The sequence below is a fragment of the Neoarius graeffei genome, chromosome 3, assembly GCF_027579695.1.
Source record: "Neoarius graeffei isolate fNeoGra1 chromosome 3, fNeoGra1.pri, whole genome shotgun sequence".
NCBI classification, from domain to species: Eukaryota; Metazoa; Chordata; class Actinopteri; order Siluriformes; family Ariidae; genus Neoarius; species Neoarius graeffei.
This window is the reverse complement of record NC_083571.1, coordinates 110777879-110800720: the sequence shown is the minus strand read 5'-3', so window position 1 is coordinate 110800720 and position 22842 is coordinate 110777879. Positions and strand designations below refer to the sequence as shown.

At 43.3% G+C, this 22842-nt stretch overlaps 1 protein-coding gene across 1 annotated transcript; it reads right to left on the bottom strand.

Annotated features, from left to right (window-relative positions):
* Nucleotides 1-1246: 1246 nt before the first annotated feature.
* Nucleotides 1247-21346, bottom strand: LOC132883840 (proton-coupled zinc antiporter SLC30A1-like). Its single transcript, XM_060917898.1, has 2 exons — nt 20537-21346; nt 1247-3807 (listed from the first exon to the last, which is right to left on the bottom strand). The coding sequence occupies exons 1-2, from the start codon at nt 21090-21092 to the stop codon at nt 2900-2902; spliced, it is 1464 nt and encodes a 487-aa protein (XP_060773881.1). The 5' UTR covers nt 21093-21346; the 3' UTR covers nt 1247-2899.
* Between the last annotated feature and the right edge of the window lie 1496 nt (nt 21347-22842).

Genomic DNA, 22842 nt, shown 5'->3' with positions numbered 1-22842 from the left:
CAACAAATGACCCAGTGCATGTTTTATCGTCTCCCAGTATTTAAACAGGTGTTGCATATTTTAAGGCTGTACCATACTGGAGAAGTGATAGAACAAGAACAATTCCCATAGTACATCTAGGGCATGCCAGAAAATGCCAATAAAAGATGCGTTATGGATGTGACAGAAAAAGTATCACTTTTCTTGGGTGACTGTACATTTTTATCAAACTCTGTGAAATCGTAAACCTAATGTCGAAATGGAGATATCCATTTGATAGAGGGGTCCAAGGTGAATATTAAAAAAATCTTTGTTTAAAATATTTTGTATTTCATGCAGAGTTTCGGAAGGAAAAGTCAGCGTTATGGATGTGACGAAATTCCGTTATGGATGTGACGCGTCTGAAATAGACATGGCATATGTTTAGAAAATCAGCAATTTAACCACCATAACCCTTTGAAAAACTCTCTAAATATCAGCTAAAACTATCAAAGTTCTTAAATAATATTTAGGATGGCTATTGTTTTGCTGTTTTGTGGATTTTAGCATACATTTCTGTGGCTTGTGGCAATAATACAGAATTGTACATGATCAAGGTTGATTTTAGCTTGGGTTTTACATTATAAGAAAGAAAGACTGACAGTGACATATTAGGTTGGTTACAAATTGGTTCAACTTATTCACATCTGTAAAATACAGGCCTAGGTGATCTCTCTGGGAGTGGTTTTGATGTATTACATGCTGCTTTATTTTTGCATGGTGAGGTTGACATTTACATGGAATTGCCCTTACATAGGTTTATATGACCAGTGATATGAAACAAGTTCAGTTAAAAAAATTGAAACGTAGCGATTTTCTATGCTATGGAAAGTCCGCACTATAATGACAGCCGTACTAACACCTTCTGCGCGCTTCGGCAGCGCATTGATATCTGAGCTCCGTATCAATGTGCTGCCGAAGCGCGCAGAAGGTGTTAGTACGCCTGTCATTATAGTGCGGACTTTCCATAGCATAGAAAATCGCTACGTTTCTATTTTTTTTAACTGAACTCGTTTCATATCACTGGTCATATAAACCTATGTAAACAGGAAAAACGCGGAAGTTTGGTCGCATCTAACTACAGCCCCAAAAATACCGTTGGCCATACTAAGCCTAGCTACATTGCTAACAGGAGTGACAGCGCGTCTGACTGCGTCTGACTAACTGGGAGGTCGCGCAAAGCTCGGACAGGTACGGAGCAGCTCGTCTCAATTCAGATAAGAGCATATTTCATTATGGAAATACGGTGGACTGTTGCTTTAAGATAGTGGCAGGGATTCAATCAAGGGAAAGTCAGTGAGGGCGCCTTAAAACCAGTTCCGAAGCACAGCCACATAGTGTTAATATTACCTACACTAGTGATGTTTGGTCATGCAAGAATTGCAGGTACGAAAGTTTAAGAAACTTGAGCCAAATGTTCCTCATCGTTGTTCTGAACCGTCCAGCATTGTTCAACACTGCTTTTAATGCTTCAACACGTGCTTACAAGTCACGCTCAGGTGACAAGAACACCACGACTCATGAAGCATCAGCATTTCCCATAAATGAGGAAACAAAAAGATTGAAAAAATGTATTTCAGCATTAAAGGTTTGCTGAAACGGTACTCAAACTGCATTAATCTATCAAATATAACAAGTCTCAGCAGCACAGTTTCAGTTTCAAATACTCGGAAAAATATTCTACCTTACAGCACAGTTTCTTTTCAAAAGAGGCTCACATCCTTTTTTAAATGCTTTACCAACTCTAAATATTATAAAAGTCTCTGGAAAGTAAAAATCATTACTAATAAATTAAAACACACAAATTATTATTATTTGCTTATGAAATAAATTGCTTGTACTGGATGTATCCAGAAGGGGAAAATAATATGTATTTATAATTATAATAATAAAACAAGTCCTTAAACTTGAGCCAGCAGCTGGATTTTGCATGTGTGTGTTGCACTAGAGCCACAAAATAATGACACAGCAGGTTCTCAAACCCAAGAGGCTTCTTGCATAGACACACACATGCTTAGACTTAGACGACGCTTCACAAACACGGCGATCACAACGCACACATGCAACAGCAGGCCTGATCAGAGGTCAAGAGCCATTGGGCAGTGACGGCTCAAAGTTCAGAGTGCGTACGTATCATATAGAATGCGCTTGGACCCAAAAGCAAAGTTTATTTCACTTGTGAGAACAGCAATCAAGAAATATCTCTTGTGAACCTTCTTCCAGTTGAGTCACTCCATGTTGGAAATGAAAGACAGCTCTCTTCTCATTTCACTCTCTATGGACACACCGATCCCCTTTTAGGTTCTGGATCCACTGCGTCCCTGACCAGGATGAAGTGGTTACTAAAGGATAAACCTATAAATAAATTAATAAATTATAAAATAAAGCCTTTTCTAAAGCTCTTTCTCCTAGCAACAGTGTTGTCACACCTTTCACCGCTCGAATGAGCTTATTATTTGTTCCTGTGTCAAAAGCACAAATTCACGAGTCCCATTGAAACCAACTATTGTCAGGTAATGATGAGCTGGGATTGAACTCATGACCACTGCTTGTGATTTCATTCTCAGCCGCTGAGTTAAACGTGTCTTCACAGTTAGCTTCTGTTGAGAGGTGAGTGCAAAAATGATTTGTGTCTTTATGTTGACATGCAAGATCAGTCAATGTCTCCTGATAGCATAAAAATTAGCAACGTGTACGATGAGGTGTCAGACCAGATCCAGTACGATCCATCATTTCCATACTGATGCTCCGTATCGGATCAGTGCATCCCTCTTGGTCTCATATGGCTCTGATTTTCTAATTCATCAACTGTACAGGTCCTTTTGGATAGATTTATGATTTCTGGTGTCTTTATTAATGTATTCTTTGTACTCATTCTTCCTTATAAAGACGACTCCACCTCACTGGGGATGGCCACGTCCTTTGGAGCCACTTGAACTTTAGGCTCGCTTTCCAGAGACTCACTGATGACCTCTAGAGTGGTGGAGACAGGGAGTTCGGCTTCACTCTCGCTCTCCATACCTGTGTTTTTGTTGTCGGGGGCTTTGGCATTTTGACAGCAGAGTTTAGTGGCGCACTGCGTGCGGCACGAGAGCTCACAGAGTGAGGCGTGCGACTCGGAGCTCACCATGACAAACTCAGGCTGGATGGTGGTGGCGTGGATGCCTTCATCATGAAAGAAGGTCTTCATGCGCTTGGCCACACTCATGTAAGAGGCGGGGTCTCGGCATTTGATGTGTGCCGTGGCGATGATGCGACTCCCAGCGAGCTGCCAGATGTGGAGCTCGTGCACAGCCAGAACACCATCGATCTGGCGCAGACGAGTGCTTAGGAGATTCACATTGATCTGTTTGGGGACAGTCTGCAGCAGGATAAGCGCTGACTCCTTCAGGAGTGGGTACGTCGTGTACAGAAGAATGCAAACCATGATGAGGCACAGAGTCGGGTCCAGGTACAGCACCCAGCAGGGCCCGGCTATAGAGAACGAGGTGCTCGTGTTGTTGAGTTTTTCCTCACCAAAACCAACAAGCGTGCGGTTAAGGTGATAGTGGTCACTGCACTCTGCGTTGGCAACACACGGGTTGTTGCAGGGAACGCCGGGCTCACATGGACGCCATACAAAGGTGAAGATGATGGCATTGACCACGACGATGACGGAGCCAAGAGCATCACCCAGAACATGAAGGAAAACACCACGCATGTTCAGCTGGGACGCTGAGGACTCATCATTCTCCTGCTCAAGGTCGTGCTCGTGATCCAGCTCGCCGTTCAGCTGCACAGTTGATAACTCTGTCACACAAACACAAAAAACACACCACAGTTAGACAAAGCACAAAGAATACATGAAACACATAAGTGGTTCATGATTAAAATTAAGATTACCGAAACGTCTCCAATTGTTAAATTCTAGCGGTTAATTTAAAACTAACCAGTATTAGTCGATCAAACTACAGAAGGGAATTTTGTCAATAAATTATGAACAAAATAAGATGCTGATGATAAAAAAAAATACTCTCAAAAAACTGAATTGAACAAGAGACAGGTTAATATTTAAACATAGTTTAATTAGATGACAAATAAAATATAAAAAGATACATTTCTTGTCCACAAATTGTCCTTTATTGATTAAAAAAAGAAAAAAAAAATCCACCCCACAACAAGAGAATTCACTGAAGAAAACAAATCAGCTGACTTCACCTAGCCAACAGGTTTGGGGGCATTCAGTGAAAAGGGGTTGTGGAATCAGAATCACAATCAAGTTGACTGCCTATTACCAAGTACCGTACGTTCTCACATACAGGAATTTGCTTTCGTGACTGGTGCTTGAACAGTTAAGGTAGAAGAATTTAGCAAAGACAAATGTAGCTATATACCAGTGTTGTAGTCGAGTCACTAAACCTTGAGTCCGAGTCCAGTCTCAAGTCCCCAGTGTTCAAGTCTGAGTCAAGTCCAAGTCATTAAACAAAATTTCAAGTCGAGTCCGAGTCACGTCCACTATTGAGCTGAGTTGAGTCCAAGACTCGGACTGCACTATTTGACGGTGGCTATTTTAGCATCATTAACATTAGTTTGCTCCTGAACATGACGTATGAACAGGTGGATGTGCATTCTCTTTGTCAGGGAGTGCGAAGTATTCTGTCAGAGATGGTTGGGAGACGGATGTAAGTGCAGAAGGTGTGTTTATTAATGCAAGTGAAGACAATCCAGAACGGCAGGCAAAATCGTAAAACAGTGAAACAGGCGATAGGTCGAGCGAGGCACAAACAGGCTATCGGAGACTCGGCAGAATCAAAGACGAGAAACAGGAAATCAGGGATCAGGAACCCAAACAAGGAAAAATAAGGCTCAGTAATGTGTCAGCAATGCAACTCAATACTTCGCAAAGTAAGTGCGTTTTCACAGTTTTTATATCAGCGCCTTAATCCTGTGCAGGTCCGAGTCGTTTACAGCGCACACGCGAAAGTCCGCTTGGTGCGCACGCTGTCCAGAGCGTGCCCGAGAGTCTATCTGATACACACACCAAGGCGCACAAGTGTGACACTCTTTCACGAAATTAGTACAAAAATTAATGTAGATATAAAATATATGTTATGCTAAATTATTATGGCATGTTACAAAAAAAATAAAGAAAAAATCCAAGTCATCGGTGCTCAAGTCCAAGTTAAGTCACTAGTCCTTAAAATTGGGGCACGAGTCGGACTTGAGTACCACAAGTCTGCTATATACATAGAATAAAAAAATAAGAAGGATCTAAAATATACAAATTTGAAAAATGGACATATTTAAGCCCTTACAGAAAAAACACATGAATTTCCCATGTATTTCACATGTGATCACGTGTTACCACACGTGATCACATGTGGAATACATGGTATCAGATTTTGTAACGTGTTACCATGTAAAGCACATGTGGAAAACATGTTACCACGTGTAAAACATTCCCACATGTGATTCACATAAAACTGGGCCAAAACCACGTTTCCCATGTGCAAATAACATGTTCCCCATGTGCAAAACACATTTTCCACATATTTCACATGTGAGAAATCACATGTGAAGTTCATGTGGTTTTTCTGTAAAGCCTAGGTCACAACCGGCCGTACGTGCTCCTACGGCCGGTCTACGTGCAAAAAAACGCAAGAAACGCACGGAGGGCACACGCATGACGTGCTGATTTTCAAGCCGTAGACTGGCCGCAGAGGTTTTTTGTCATGTCAAACAAACTCTACGGGCGCTTACAGTTTTTTCAGGTTGCAAGGCAAGGCAAGTTTATTTATATAGCGCATTTCATACACAGTGGCAGTTCAATGTGCTTTACAGAGGTAAAAGCAAAACAGTAAACAATAGAAAATAAAATTACATAAAATAAAGGGGGAAGAAGAGAGAAAAAAAATAATAAGAATTAAACAATAGTAGAAATAAAATAATAAAATGAAGTAAAAGTTCAGTAAAAAACAGCAGAATAAAATAGAATAAAAGTTAAGTAAAGTTTAAAACATGTAAAGATGACGATATTTATCAGTTAGCAGAAAGCATCTGCGAACAGCTTGGCCTTTAATCTAGATTTGAAGCTGCCAACAGCAGGAGCATTTTTGATGTCCTCTGGCAGTTGGTTCCATAGCTGTACTGCATAGTAGCTAAAAGCTGCTTCACCACACTTTGTTTTAATAACAGGTTTTACCAGTAAATTTTGCTGTTGCGATCTGGTAGATCTGATTGGGTTAGGCCGCTGCAACATATCAGAGAGGTAACTGGGCCCTGTACCATTTAGAGATTTGTACACCAGCAGTGATGCTTTAAAGTCAATTCTGTAGCTTACTGGAAGCCAGTGAAGGGACCTTAGAATTGGAGTAATGTGCTCTGTTCTTTTTGTTCGTGTGAAAACCCTAGCCGCTGCATTTTGAATCACCTGAAGTCGTTTGATGGTCTTTTTTGGCAGGCCTGTGAAAAGGCCATTGCAGTAATCAACCCTACTAGAGATGAAGGCATGCATAAGTTTTTCCAGATCATTTTTTGACACAAGTCCTCTTAGTTCGGAAATGTTTTTTAGGTGATAAAATGCCGATTTAGTGATTGCTTTCATGTGACTGTCAAAGTTTAGCTCGCTGTCAATGAAAACGCCAAGATTTTTAACCATATCTTTTGTTTTAATCCCCTTTGTGTCAAGAATAGTGGTAATCCTGAGTCTTTCATCTTTTTTCCCCCAAATAGAATTACTTCTGTTTTATCTGTGTTCAGCTGAAGAAAATTTTGTGACATCCAGTTGCTGATTTGGTCGATACACTGGTAGAGACATTCAAGGGGGGCATACTCATTAGGTGATAGAGCAAAATAAATTTGGGTGTCATCTGCATAGCAGTGATAAAAAATTGAGTTGTTCTTGATAATTTGTCCAAGTGGGAGCATACAAAGGTTGAATAGTAATGGTCCAAGGATCAACCCCTGGGGGACACCACAGGTCAAGGACATTGATGTTGAGGTACAATTTCCCATGGTAACAAAGAAGCTTCTATCTTTTAAGTATGATTTTAACCAATTGATAACTTTACCAGTCAACCCAACCCAGTGTTCAAGTTGATATAGCAGTATGTTGTGATCAACAGTATCAAAAGCCGCACTGAGGTCCAGTAACACCAGGGCCGATGTTTTGCCTGCATCAGTATTAAGACGTATGTCATTTATAACTTTAATCAGCGCTGTTTCAGTGCTATGATTGGCATGAAATCCTGACTGAAAGTTATCAAAACAGCTGTTTGATATCAAGAAGGCAGTTAATTGATTGAAGACAATTTTTTCAAGGATTTTCCCGATGAATGGTAGATTTGATCTTGGCCTGTAGTTGTTCAATACTGAAGCATCCAGATTATTCTTTTTAAGTAGGGGCTTTACAACGGCTTTTTTCAGGGACACAGGAAAAATGCCAGTCTCTAGGGATGTATTTATGATCTGAAGCACATCTGTAATTATAAGGTGAAGAACAGACTTAAAAAAGTTGGTGGGCAGAATGTCCAATGCAGATGTTGAGGAACTGAGATTTTGTACAGTTTTTTCAAGAGTCTCGTAATCAATCAAACAAAATTCTGACATTGTGTTGAAATTGTCTGTCTGTGTCACTGGTGATTGCAGCTTTTCAGTTATTTGCAACTGAGATATATTATGAGCAATATTCTGCCGTATTTTATCAATTTTACCTTTGAAGAAGGATGCAAACTCATTGCATTTATTAACTGAGAGAAGTTCAGGTGCTAATTGTGGTGGGGGATTAGTTAGCTTCTCTACTGTTGAAAATAGCACACGGGCATTGTTCATATTCCTGTTGATGATGTTGGAGAAGAAAGACTGTCTTGCTTTACCAATTTCATAATTATATTTACAAAGCATCTCTTTATGGATTTGATAATGGATGTGAAGTTTAGATTTGCGCCATTTTCTTTCAGTCTTCCTACATTCTCTCTTTAGCAATTTAACAACTGGGTATTGCTTCCATGGTGCTTTCTGCTGGTCATTGACTCTTGATTTTGAATGGAGCAATATCATCCATAATTTGGGTCATATTTAAATTAAAAATTTCCAGTAAGTCGTCTACAGAGTCTGACATTTTAGTTGAGATCCAAGAGAGAGCTTGTTCAAAGAGAAGACGTGTTGTCATTTATGACTCTCCTACCCATAGTCGTTGAGCTGATCTGAATGTGAGGGGACATAGAAACATCAGAGAAAACACAGAAATTATCAGGTCAACAACAGTAGTAGAAACAGAAAGACCCTTTATGATGACGAGGTCAAAGGTATGACCACGAGAGTGGGTCGGCCCCTGTACATGTTGTACTAGGTTGAAGTTGTCAATAAGTGCAAGTAGTTCTCTGGCATAAGTGTTTTCAGGATTATCTACATGCAAGTTAAAATCCCCAGATATTATAAGACAGTCAAACTTTAAGCAAATGACTGACAACAGTTCACCAAACTCTTCCAGAAAAACTTTGGCTGAATGTCTCGGAGGCCTGTAAATAATTAACAATATGTTAGGAGAGCATGTAACAAGTGCACATAAGTGTTCAAAGGATGTAAAATCACCAAGTGAGGACTGTTTACATTGAAAAGAGGCTTTGAATATATTTGTGATCCCTCGACCTTTCCCATGTCGGGTAGCACTCATGAAATTAAAATTTGGGGGAGCTGCTTCAATAAGGGTGGTAGCACTCTTTGCTTGATCCAGCCATGTTTCAGTTAGAAGCAAAAAATCAAGATTGTGTTTGCAAATACGATCATTAATTAAAGACAAACTTACGGCCAACGTGCGTCTTTCTCCACGAAAAAAAAAACGCAGCGATTTGGGAAACGCCAAAAATCACACGGCCAAAAAATCGTACGTCCGGTTGTGACCTAGGCTTAAGGGAGGGGTATGTGCAGGAGTTGTTTTGAAGTCCAAGCTGTACAGTGTGTCCCGGAATGTGTAAAAAATAGGTCAATGATTAAGATAGAGAAGAGCCATGACATGAATGTGTGAGAGGAAGAGAATATATGCAATGGGTTAAATAAATAGCCAAGCTGTACAGCGTGTGCTGGAATCCAGTAAAACCACTGCATACCGGGAACACCACACAAGACATGCCATCTTGGAGATACTCAGACCGTCATCCAGCCATCACAATTTGGCTCTTATCAAAGTCACTCAGCAGGGATGTGATTGGCCAAGGACAAAAAAGCAGGAAAATATATAGACCCATAATGCGACACGGCAGCAGTGTGGTATAAACAGACAGTTTCAGATAACTTTACCCATGAGATGTTATAATGACTCAGCACCCCATTAATGGTCAAATGGAATTCAAGGTGAGCAGTTTAACTCCACACAGAAAGGCCCTTGCCGGCCACGCGGCTCGAACCCAGGACCTTCTTGCTGTGAGGCAACAGTGCTAACCACTACACCACTGTGCAGTCTAATAATAATAATATAATTATATAATAATAATAATCATCATATAATTATTATCATGATTACGAACAGGCCAAATCCCAAACGGCTCCTGGTTGGAGATGGAGTGCACTACTGTAGAAGCCTTTTTATACTTTCTATAGGGTGGTTTTGGAGAGAGCTGGGGGGCATTTGGGATTCAGTTAATTATTATTATTATTATTATTATTATTATTATTATTATTAACAAAAGAGCAGCTAGCTGCGGCTGAATCCCAAATGCCTCCCAGCTCTCTCCAAAACCGCCCTATAGAAAGTATAAAAAGGCTTCTACAGTAGTGCACTCCGTCTCCAACCAGGAGCCGTTTGGGATTCGGCCTGTTCATACGCATGCGTAATAGCGCTCGTTTATAGATGTGTTACTAACTAACTAACTAACTAACTAACTACAATTTCCAGTGAATTCAAACTGGGACACACTTTAAAACTACTACCTGGAAAACAAAACTGTTGATGAATTAACAAACTGATTAATTCCTAACTTCACTCGTGTGTACTTATGTAAAGTATTAAATTAGTTTGCAAGCTAACAGTGTAATGTGTTTCTACATCCAGGCTGCTTTAGCGCACGCACACGCACACACACACACACACACACACACACACACACACAGCCAACATGGACTGAGAGAGGAACCCCACACACACACACACACACACACACACACACACACTCAGACACTCACCCAGAAGTTTCTTCACCTCATCTTCACTCATGTAAACGTTGACACTCGGGTGGTTGTTATGGCTGTTGGTGCTGATTATCCCGCTGGGTCTGGCGAGGCACAGGGCCGCCTGGAGCAGCAGGAGCAGCACGCAGCCCCCGAGTGTCCTGAGGGCTGGAAGCGGCCGAGCGCGGAACTCCGTCCGGCGACCCTCAGCGCCCCGCGCCGCCTCCTTTTGCCCCAGCATCGCACCTTCACTCTTCCCTCACACTGCTTTAGCAAACCCTCAGGCTCTACCCTCTTCCAAAACTTGAGTGGCCTCCAGTGGGCAGCATTCCTATAGTAGGTGATGATAACGACGCTCACAAAAACCCCGCTCCATCTCCAGCCTGTTGTCCGGTGCTTCCTGGCCGAGCTAACCATAATGCTAACGACGCCAGCTAGCTAGCTAACTTTGTTCAAGTCTTCAAGACTCGGGTCACATAAAGGTTACTCTCGCGTTATGCATAATGGGCTTTTTTTATTATTATTGGTACCGCTTAACCTAGGGTAAGTTATTATGCGCATGCGTGGCTCATTGGAGTTGCCTCTGGATAATGTGGTAATGTGGTCCTCCCCCCCCCAAAAAAAAAAAAAAACGAATTTGCATGATTCACGAGGGTCGCATTTTTATGCCTGAAAATCCGGAATTCCAGAAAAATCCGGAAGAATCACATCCTCGCTCAGATTCTTACACTTGGCCATTTTTCCTGCTTCCAACACATCAACTTCAAGAACTGACTGTTCTCTTGCTGCCTAATATATCCCGTCCCTTGACAAGTGCCACTGTAATGTGATAAATGTTATTCACTTCACCTATCAACAGTCATAATGTTATAGCTGATTGGTGTATCTAAAAATCGTGTTGGGGGAAAAAAAAATCTAAAGTCCTTATTCTTTGTCTGTTTTGCATCTCTTCAGAAATCCATCACGTGACAGTCAGTAGGGTGAAGCTTGAAGGTCGTCTCAGACTGATTATCCAATAGACCTTCTCAAGTCAAGTCAACTTTATTGTCAAATATGCTGTACATGCTCGACATACAGCACAGATTAAATTTCAGTCCTCTCTGACCCACGGTGCAAACAGGCAATGCAATAAATAAAAATAAAAATAGAATAATTGAAATAAACAATATAAAACACTCTAGATAAGAACTAGACACACACACACACACACACACACACACATAAATTGGTGCAAATAAACAGTCAAGGGCACTCGAGGTATAGCAGGTAAACATGAAATAAGCAGTATAAACAATAAACTAATAGCTGTTAAGGTGAGGTAGTGCGGAATAGTGCAAATGAGCGAGGTAAAGTGAAATGTGCAGTCCCTGAGTTCAGTGTGTTAATGAACGTTGAGTGGATGTGTGTGTGTGTGTGTTGGGGGGGGACTGTGAGGGTGACATGTCAGATGCTGAAGGGGGGGCAGGGGGGTGTGCGAGCAGCATCTGTGGCAGGGGCGGGGGGGGGGGGGACAGAACAGGGAGGGAGTTGAGCCTCCTGACCGCCTGGTGAAAGAAACTGTCCTTGAGCCTGCTGGTTTTGGCCCGGAGACTCCGCAGTCTCCTCCCCGACGGCAGCAGACTGAAGAGGCTGGGAGATGGGTGGGTGGGGTCACCTGCAATCCTGATGGCTTTGCGGGAGAGGCGCCTGTATAAGAGTACTCTTATACAATACTAGAATATGTCATGTGATTGCTTCTATAGATGTTACAACCACGTGATCAAAATGTGCTACGTCATGAGCGTCCGCCATGATGGTGGATATACAAAGCAACTAGGGTGGCAGTTGCTGAAAGCGTGTCTGTAAACAATGCTGAATTTTCTCACTATTACCACGATTTGAATGCTCGAGCGAAGGTTTGATACAAAGATGTGTAATTTTGACCCATATTATTTAAAAAAGTCAGACTTTTCTGAAGATAAGACACTTCTACCAACCATCGAGTACCCAGATATCGCGTTCTATCTGGTTCAGCTGCAGAAGAATCAAGTCCAACTTTGGACGAAACATAGCCCATTTTCTGAGTGGGTGCCCAGTCTGGATTGTTTCTATTGTATAATTTTGCTGGCGCTCCTAGAAGCAAAACGGTAATACGCATGTTAAAATTATAACGACTGAGTGAACCACGATAAGAGAACGCTCGTTTTACGCTCATTCCAGACAGAAGATCAGGAAGGCACCTGGCCCAGATGGTGTGTCACCCTCTTGTCTGAAGGTCTGTGCTGACCAGCTGGCTCCCATCTTCACCCAGATATCTGGAGCTCTGTGAAGTCCCCTCATGCTTCAAACGCTCCACAATAATCCTGGTTCCTAAGAAAACCAATATCACAGGACTGAATGACAACAGGCCTGTTGCCCTCACATCTGTAGTCATGAAGTCCTTCGAGAGACTGGTGTTGTCATACCTGAAGGACATCACAGACCCCCTGCTGGACCCCCTGCAGTTTGCCTACCGGGCAAACAGGTCAGTGGATGATGCAATAAATATGGGTCTACACTACATCCTGCAACACCTTGACACTGCAGGGACGTACGCCAGGATCCTGTTCGTGGACTTCAGTTCAGCATTCAACACCATTGTTCCAGACATCCTCCACACCAAGCTCACCCAGCTCACTGTGCCCTCCTCCACCTGTCAGTGGATTACAAACTTCCTGACTGACAGGAAGCAGCAGGTGAGGATGGGGAGCATCATATCTAGCACTCGGACTATCAGCACTGGCACCCCCCAAGGGTGTGTGCTCTCCCCACTGCTCTTCTCCCTTTATACCAACGACTGCACCTCAAGAGACCCATCTGTTAAACTCCTGAAATTTGCGGACGATACAACGGTCATAGGCCTCATCCGAGATGGTGATGAGTCTGCATACAGACGGGAGGTTGAACGGCTGGTCTGTTGGTGCGGTCAGAGCAATCTGGAACTGAACACGCTCAAAACTCTGGAGATGACAGTGGACGTTAGGAGGAACTCCCCCACTCTGCTGCCCATCACCATCAACACTGTGACTGCTGTTGAAAGCTTCAGGGTTCTGGGTTCCACAATCTCTCGGAGCTTGAGGTGGGAGACCAACACAGTCACTATCATCTAAATGGCTCAGCAGAGGTTGTACTTTCTGCACCAGCTCAGGAAGCTCAACCTGCTGACACAATTCTACTCTGCCATCATTCAGTCTGTTCTTTGCTCTTCCATCACTGTTTGGTTTGGATCGGTCACCAAACAGGAGAAGAACAGACTGCAACGGACAATAAGGTCTGCAGAGAAAATTATTGGTGTCAACCTGCCCTCCATCCAAGACCTGTACCTGTCCAGAGTCAGGAAACGGGCAGGTAACATCTCTGCGGACCCATCACACCCTGGTCACAATCTGTTTAATCTTCTCCCCTCAGGGAGGCGATATAGAATCACTGTATGCAAAAACAACCAGACACAAGAATAGTTTCTTCCCTCAGTCTGTCTCTGTGATGAACAGCTAAAATCCAGATTCATAGATCAGTAATATCACTTGCAAAATATCTGCACACTCATACTGTCATTCTGTGTTCACTGTTACTTATATTTATACTTATTTCTCATCTCATCTCATTATCTCTAGCCGCTTTATCCTTCTACAGGGTCGCAGGCAAGCTGGAGCCTATCCCAGGCGAAAGGCAGGGTACACCCTGGACATGTCACCAGGTCATCACAGGGCTTTATACTTATTTATATTTACTATTTCATCTTTGCACTATGCACCATATTGCACCAAAAGGGAAAATCCTTTCTGTGATGAACAGCTAAAATCCAGATTCATATATCACTTGTAAAATATCTGCACACTCATACCGTCATTCTGTGCACACTGTATACTTTATATTTATTTATCTATTTCATACTTGACTTACCTGGATTACTTTGCACTATGCACCTATTGCACCATTTTTTTTGTTTGTTTGTTTGTTTTTGTGTATACGCTTTTTATCTGTTTTGTACTATGAGAGCTAAGTGAAACCGGAGTCAAATTCCTCGTGTGTGTCCACATACCTGGCAATAAAAGTGTTTCTGATTCTGATTTTATAGCAAAATTCTAGCAACACGAAATAAAATTCTTCCATGACATTATTGAGAGAGCTTTTGAATCTCACCTGAGATAAAATGATTACTGCAAACACGAGCTGTTTTGGTTTTAGCCTCTGTTAGATCAGCCCTGCCAATGTTGTTCAGCCGTGCTCTAGGGGTCGACCGATAATCAGCCTGGCCGATATATCGGGCCGATATTCTGCATTTTTAGGGTTATCGGTATCGGCCATAATTTCCACCGATATGCCGATAACATGCCTTTTTGCAGCCATTTCGTTCCTAACACGACTGTCACTGCACGTCCTTTCCTGCACTCGCCTCTCTGAGTTCAAGAACACGGTCCCGCCCACCACAACATCTGATTTGTTGTGAAGTGTTTCAAGGCGGCCGTACGGGCACTCGGGCAGAAGCGGCACAAGGGATACAGCCAATCAACACGCGTAGCTAAACTCTGTGAACTGTTTCAAGGCGGCCGTACGGGCACTCGGGCAGAAGCAGATCCCACTTCAAGGTAAGGACACGCTGCTTTTGCCGCAATAAGTCACAAACACACAAGTTGCAAAAGCACATCATTATATGTTTACTTTCTTCATCTACTTGTTAAAATTGTCCATTTGCATCTGTGTAGCCAGGCAAACTTAGCTTACGGAAGGAAGCACTTGAATTAGCCTACAACCAACTAGTCTCGCTGAAACTACATGTAATGTAGTAAGCAGTCCCCAGCATAACGTAGGCTGCAGTCATTTTTAAATCCCCGTCTGGAAACGTTGTGAATGTGTCAGTAGTTCTACTCGAACAGTAGAATGACAGCCATACAGAGAGGTGGTCAAGGGAAGACGAAATAAAACGTAGTGTTTGTGTTCTGTAGGCTAGCGCAAGCCTACTGGCTATTTGTTATGGTGATGAGGAAACTTCATGACATGACTCGTGCTCAAAAAGCGCATTGCACTTGTATATGTTAGGTAACTTTATAAAGCGCTATTTGAACATTTAAACAAGCCAGGTGTGATATGGTGCTAGTAGGCTGTGTAATACTGTAGGGAGTTTGTCAGGATGCTTGTTGTGGGCTCAGTAATTAATTGTGTCGTGGATGCACACTTGCTTGGATAAACAGTAATGAACGAAATACATCAATTAAACTCTTGACTTAAATGCTCTTATGCTACTTCACATTGCGCTGTAATGTATTCCACTATTATTTATAATTCTTGCGCAAGTGATTCTCCTCGCCAGCGCTTCCGATTCGGAAAGCGATATACTCTTAAAGGAGCAGAGCCGTAGATGGTTACTTGTTAAGTTGCTACATAATAGGGAGTGATAGCCGACTTTGTTTGATTTTACTTTTTAAAAAATGCTGCAGGCAGCTCCCTACACTTGATTTGTTATTTAAAAACTACTTGAAGTTGGTAAGTCTTACTTAGTTCTTAGTGTAAAAGAATCCAGAGTGTATTTTCATTTATTTTCCACGGAAAATGGTGAGCTGTAATATAGTAGGGAGTGATTTATTTTTTTATTGGTGAATATTTATTATATTATTATTTTATTTCTCATTTTATTCTAACTAATGTTTGACTTTATTGTGCAAATGCTGCTGGCATCTCCCTGCACAAAATTTCATGTTCAATTTTACAATTAAACATACATTTCATGGATATGAAGGTCTGTGTCAGTGTGTGCCATGTTTAATTTCATGTGAATTATAATGTTTACATTTATCGGTTGCACATATCGGTTATCGGCATCCCAATTCTATAATAAATCGGTATCGGTCCTGAAAAAAACATATCGGTCGATCCCTACCGTGCTCGTCTCCTCTCCGTACTAAGCCTCAGAGTTTCCTCGCCCTCTTTCCAAATCACGGACGGAATTCTAAAAAACCGGAACGTGCCACGGTCATGAGTACCATTGTGACCACAACCATATACAGCACAAAGATATGGCATAGCTAAAAGAATGCTTAAAACAGTGGAAAAACAGACTTGCGCACGCATGACTGTGCTTTGTATGGAATGTCGCTTGATCCCGTATTTCTATATCCACCAACATGGTCGACATTCGGGTTTCTATTTTGCTTTGACATCACTTGCAAGTCAAGGATAATAGATACAGTCTCTGAAAGGGTTAATGGAGTTGGTTGGTTTGTGTGCGCGCGTGTGACGATTCTTTTTCCTGTGTTCTCTTTCTCTGTTATGGTGTAAATGTGTCGCAGCATGACTCGGTGTCTTAAGAGCCATGTGATTTTTACGCGAGTGTTTGACACAAGAACATTTCAGCCTCGCAGCAGTTCAGGGTCCTTTAACACAATTCCAAAACCAAAACTAAATAATCAGTTCATTAAAGTTACACAGTAAACACTGACTTTCCTGAACTGTATCATGTGCTTAGGATTATACCACACTTTAAGGGTACTTAAATGGTCTGGGATGAAATAAAAATGTGAATCTTCAAAGCACTCTTGAAACCGAAAGTGTTAGCTCTTTTCCCTAACAACGCAACAGAGTTGAGCCAAATCACAAACCATTCTACAGAGAACTCGTTTGACTTCAGTGCAAAAATGCTGAGCCAGTGATAAAGGGGTTTGAAACCATAATCCTTCTGTCACCATGCGAACAATGGTATTGTTATGACCACCATTAAAATGAGATATGCACAGAATTATCGTTGCGACGCTTGGTAAAACTGAAATCACACTGATGAATTAAATATGTGAAGAAGAAACAACTATTTTACTGCAAATGCAATAAACTAAATAAAAGTCACACTGGTAATGCTGATAAAATGTATTTTAAAGAGCTCAGCACAAAACAGCTAAAACAATCATGTGTACCTCATTAGCTTGTAACTGCATAATCTGTGTCTGTCCTGAGTGATTTGTAGACACTAAAGAATTTGACTTTTAACAGTAAAAAATGCTCTCAAAGAAAATGTACTTGTATGGGATCTTTTCTTCTTAATTTGTGAATATGTGAGAGAAACTGTATATTCCTGACAAATTTATCTTGTTTCCATCGTCACTGTTTTTAGAAGGGGTGCAATAACAGTACGATTTGGATTGATGCACAGATTTAACAGATGACTGAAATGAACTGTGGCAACAATCGGAAATTGATTACCATTTATAACTGATTACAAATTCTCATTCTCATTATCTCTAGCCGCTTTATCCTTCTACAGGGTCGCAGGCAAGCTGGAGCCTATCCCAGCTGACTACGGGCGAAAGGCGGGGTACACCCTGGACAAGTCGCCAGGTCATCACAGGGCTGACACATAGACACAGACAACCATTCACACTCACATTCACACCTACGGTCAATTTAGAGTCACCAGTTAACCTAACCTGCATGTCTTTGGACTGTGGGGGAAACCGGAGCACCCGGAGGAAACCCACGCGGACACGGGGAGAACATGCAAACTCCGCACAGAAAGGCCCTCGCCGGCCACGGGGCTCGAACCCGGACCTTCTTGCTGTGAGGCGACAGTGCTAACCACTACACCACCGTGCCGCCCTGATTACAAATTAATTATTATTATTATTATTGGAAAAGGAAAGTCCAACTGGTGTGTAAAAACATACAGTACATTTTTAAACAGACATGGAAACAGGCCTGTAACTCTGATACTTAAAAATAGTCTTTAAGTCATCATGAATTAACAGTACTGTAGGCCTCTCTAGATTCTGAATAAAGTCAGTCACATTAATCAGAGGCTAATAACCTCAATCATATCATAGCAGAATCAGCAGTGTCAAATATAAAATTTAGTATTATATCATGTGAACACCTAAGGTTTATACACTTAGTCCTAACACAGGAAGTAAAACAGTGGTTCTTAAAATAGGGTCCAGGGCCTGTGAATAGTGTTAAAATCACAACCCATCCATTATCTGTAGCCGCTTTATCCTGTCCTACAGGGTCGCAGGCAAGCTGGAGCCTATCCCAGCTGACTATGGGCGAGAGGCAGGGTACACCCTGGACAAGTCGCCAGATCATCGCAGGGCTGACACATAGACACAGACAACCATTCACACTCACATTCACACCTACAGTCCAATCAAGTTTATTTGTATAGCGCTTTTAACAATAAACATTGTCGCAAAGCAGCTTTACAGAATTTGAACGACTTAAAATATGAGCTAATTTTATCCCTAATCTATCCCCAACGAGCACGCCTGTGGCAACGGTGGCAAGGAAAAACTCCCTCAGACGACATGAGGACGAAACCTTGAGAGGAACCAGACTCAGAAGGGAACCCATCCTCATCCAGGCAACACGACTATAACAGTCCTAACAAAGTCAGCTTCATTGATGCTACAGTCAGTTTAGAGCCAACAATTAGCCTAACCTGCATGCCTTTGGACTGTGGGGGAAACCGGAGCACCGAGAGGAAACCCACGCAGACATGGGGAGAACATGCAAACTCCACAAAGAAAGGCCCTCGCCAGCTGCTGGGCTCGAACCCGGGACCTTCTTGCTGTGAGGCAACAGTGCGAACCACTACACCACTGTGCCGCCCCAAAATTACAACCCACTATTATCAAAAGTTGTATTTATTTTTGAATCCTTATGATTATTAGCCTGTTTGACAGATCACTTAAAGTAATTTCGTATTCGGGTATTCAAACCTGAACACCTGAAAAACAAGACGAAAATCTATAAAAACACAGTCAACTTGGACCTGTTGTGTCACAGGTAACCCAGGCTGACGATTTGTATAAGAAGACGTAGCTATGTACTGGGGCAGCACGGTGGTGTAGTGGTTAGCGCTGTCACCTCACAGCAAGAAGGTCCGGGTTCGAGCCCCGTGGCCGGCGAGGGCCTTTCTGTGCGGAGTTTGCATGTTCTCCCCGTGTCCGCATGGGTTTCCTCCGGGTGCTCCGGTTTCCCCCACAGTCCAAAGACATGCAGGTTAGGTTAACTGGTGACTCTAAATTGAGCGTAGGTGTGAATGTGAGTGTGAATGGTTGTCTGTGTCTATGTGTCAGCCCTGTGATGACCTGGCAACTTGTCCAGGGTGTACCCCACCTTTTGCCCGTAGTCAGCTGGGATAGGCTCCAGCTTGCCTACGACCCTGTAGAACAGGATAAAGCAGCTAGAGATAATGAGATGAGACATATATACACTGTATACAAATTAATATAAAAAAATAAACGATTGTCCAAATTTCACAAATAAAGCTTAGATTGCAAGAAAACAAGTGTACTTACCGTTTCGTGCACGTATTTGGTCATTTTAAGCGTATTTTAGCCATTTTTGGTACCACCTACTCTTCTGTTACCTAAAAAATAAGGTTGGAGACTCCAGCGGACCACCACACCAAGTCAGTTTTTTAGGTAACACAAGACTATGGGGTACCCAAAAATGGCTAAAATACACTTAAAATGACAAAATACGTGCACGAAACGGTAAGTACACTTGTTTTCTTGCAATCTAAGCTTTATTTGTGAAATTTGGACAATCATTTATTTATTTGTATACAGTACATACATCTTCGGCGGCACGGTGGTGTAGTGGTTAGCGCTGTCGCCTCACATCGAGAAGGTCCGGGTTCGAGCCCCGTGGCCGGCGAGGGCCTTTCTGTGCGGAGTTTGCATGTTCTCCCCATGTCCGCGTGGGTTTCCTCCGGGTGCTCCGGTTTCCCCCACAGTCCAAAGACATGCAGGTTAGGTTAACTGGTGACTCTAAATTGACCGTAGGTGTGAATGTGAGTGTGAATGGTTGTCTGTGTCTATGTGTCAGCCCTGTGATGACCTGGCGACTTGTCCAGGGTGTACCCCGCCTTTCGCCCGTAGTCAGCTGGGATAGGCTCCAGCTCGCCTGCGACCCTGTAGAAGGATAAAGCGGCTAGAGAGAGAATGAACAGCCAAAATATGATAGTACACAGAGAATACAGAGACTTGTTTGATTCTGTACTGTGGGGTATATGGATGATTTTTTTTTCCTTAAAATTAAAGGGGTCTCCGAGCACAAAGGACATAACAGCTAGTCAGCTAAACAGTTCACAAAAAGTCATTAGCTCGGGAGTCGACAGTGCCTGGTTGCCTAGCAACCGTATTCAGTCATTGAACTCCTTAATTTCCGGCTCATAACACACCTGAGCAGGTATTAAAAGGTGACAGGATTACCTGTAAAAATACTGAAGAAGAAGAAGAAGAAGAAGAAGAAGAAAGCGCTCTGGTTTGGAGTAAATGTGATTTTAACTCTAAATAGGCTCTTTAATCTGGAGCACATGAATGAAAAGTAAGGTGAAATGTGAAAGTGTGAACTCAAAGCCCACTCTCACCAGCTGCTCCCCTGCTGTCGGGGTTCACGCCGTTCGGGCTGTTCCTCCCGTGAGCTTTGGTGACCAGGTTGTTGGTCTCCTCTCCAGCAGATCCGCAGTCAGTGGACGTCTCGCTCTTGCTCGTCTTGCCGTGGCTGTGTGAGTGCGCGTGGCCGTGGAAGAGACACAGCCCCAGCAGGTTCACCACGAGCCCCGCGACCCCGACGGTGATCACCACGATCGGGTTCTCGATCTCGTGCGGCTCAGTGAAGCGCTCGATAGCCTCGAGCACGATGGTGAAGCAGAGCGCGGTGAGGAACACGGCGTTGACGAGGGCGCCCATCACCTCGGCGCGGATCCAGCCGAACGTGTTCTTCTTGGTGGACTGCGTGCGCTCGGAGAAACGCACCGCCACCAGCGCCACGATCAGCGCCATCACGTCCGACAGCATGTGGAAAGAGTCCGAGAGCATCGCGAGCGACGACGTGAGCTGGCTCACTACCACCTCGACCACGAAAAAACTGAACGTTAACGACAGCATGCACAGCAAACGGGCGCGGTTGGGTTCACAAGCCATGGTTTCCTCCGCGGGCGAGAGCTCCTCAGCGACAACACAACACACGAACCGGCACCGGACAGCAGATTCACCCAGTCACACGAGGTTCCGCTCAGTTCCGAACACAACCCGAGACGGCTCGTGCCTTGTTCGAGTGAATCGTGACAGAGGGAGGGGTGAAAATCACCGAGCCGCGTTTTGCAGACGGAGTTCAAACTTTGCACCCGGACCGGCAAAGTTTCCACACGAACCAAGACAGATGCTCGTAACCACGCCCACTGAGTCACACGTCATTGGCCAGCTGTTAGGGACCGAGAGTAAATTACAATGTAGAAAAAAACGTGTGTTAACAGTTTCATCTCATCTCATTATCTCTAGCCGCTTTATCCTGTTCTACAGGGTCGCAGGCAAGCTGGAGCCTATCCCAGCTGACTACGGGTGAAAGGCGGGGTACACCCTGGACAAGTCGCCAGGTCATCACAGGGCTGACACATAGACACAGACAACTATTCACACTCACATTCACACCTACGGTCAATTTAGAGTCACCAGTTAACCTAACCTGCATGTCTTTGGACTGTGGGGGAAACCGGAGCACCCGGAGGAAACCCACGCGGACACGGGGAGAACATGCAAACTCCACACAGAAAGGCCCTCGCCGGCCCCGGGGCTCGAACCCAGGACCTTCTTGCTGTGAGGCGACAGCGCTAACCACTACACCACCGTGCCGCCCCGTGTTAACAGTTTAAAAACGTTAATTATTTACATCAGTGACTGTTTAAAAAAAAAAAAAGGACAGCATGGCTCTATGCATTGCCAGGCGGCACAGTGGTGTAGTGGTTAGCACTGTTGCCTCACAGCAAGAAGGTCCGGGTTCGAGCCCAGCAGCCGGCGAGGGCCTTTCTGTGCGGAGTTTGCATGTTCTCCCCGTGTCCGCGTGGGTTTCCTCCGGGTGCTCCGGTTTCCCCCACAGTCCAAAGACATGCAGGTTAGGTTAACTGGTGACTCTAAAGTGACCGTAGATGTGAATGGGAATGTGAGTGTGAATGGTTGTTTGTGTCTATGTGTCAGCCCTGCGATAACCTGGTGAATTGTTGCCTTTCGCCCATAGTCAGCTGGGATAGGCTCCACCATACCTGCGACCCTGTAAGACAGGATAAGCGGCTACAGATAATGGATGAAACTTCTGTTCTATAGAATTGAAGCCAAAATTCCTCCACCATGTTGTCAAATTTAGAACTAGAGCCAAGTCAAGTTTATTTGTATAGCACTTTTATCAGTAAGCATTGTTACAAAGCAGCTTTACAGAATTTGAATGGCTTAAAACGAGCTAATTTTATCCCTGATCTATCCCCAATGAGCAAGCCTGGGGCAACAGTGGCAAGAAAAAACTCCCTCAGACAACATGAGGAAGAAACCTCAAGAGGAACCAGACTCAAAAGGGAACCCATCCTCATTTGGGCAACAACAGACAACATGACTATAACATTAACAGTTTTAACATGAAGTCAGTTTCGTTGATGTTATAAACTCTTCATTGATGGAAATTTGAGTGCAAAACTGTTCATGACAACTGCAGTCCGAAAGTTAGCAAGTCAACTGTAGCCATAAAGCATTACTGTAAGAGTCCAGAGCGTCCTCCAAGTGTGACTTTCAACTGTCCATATGGGGCCGTCCTCTACAGTAGTGATGTGATGAGAATCCGACCAGACATAGGGCATCAGGATGGATCAATGTCACCTGAATAAATAGGAACAGTATAGCCAGCGCC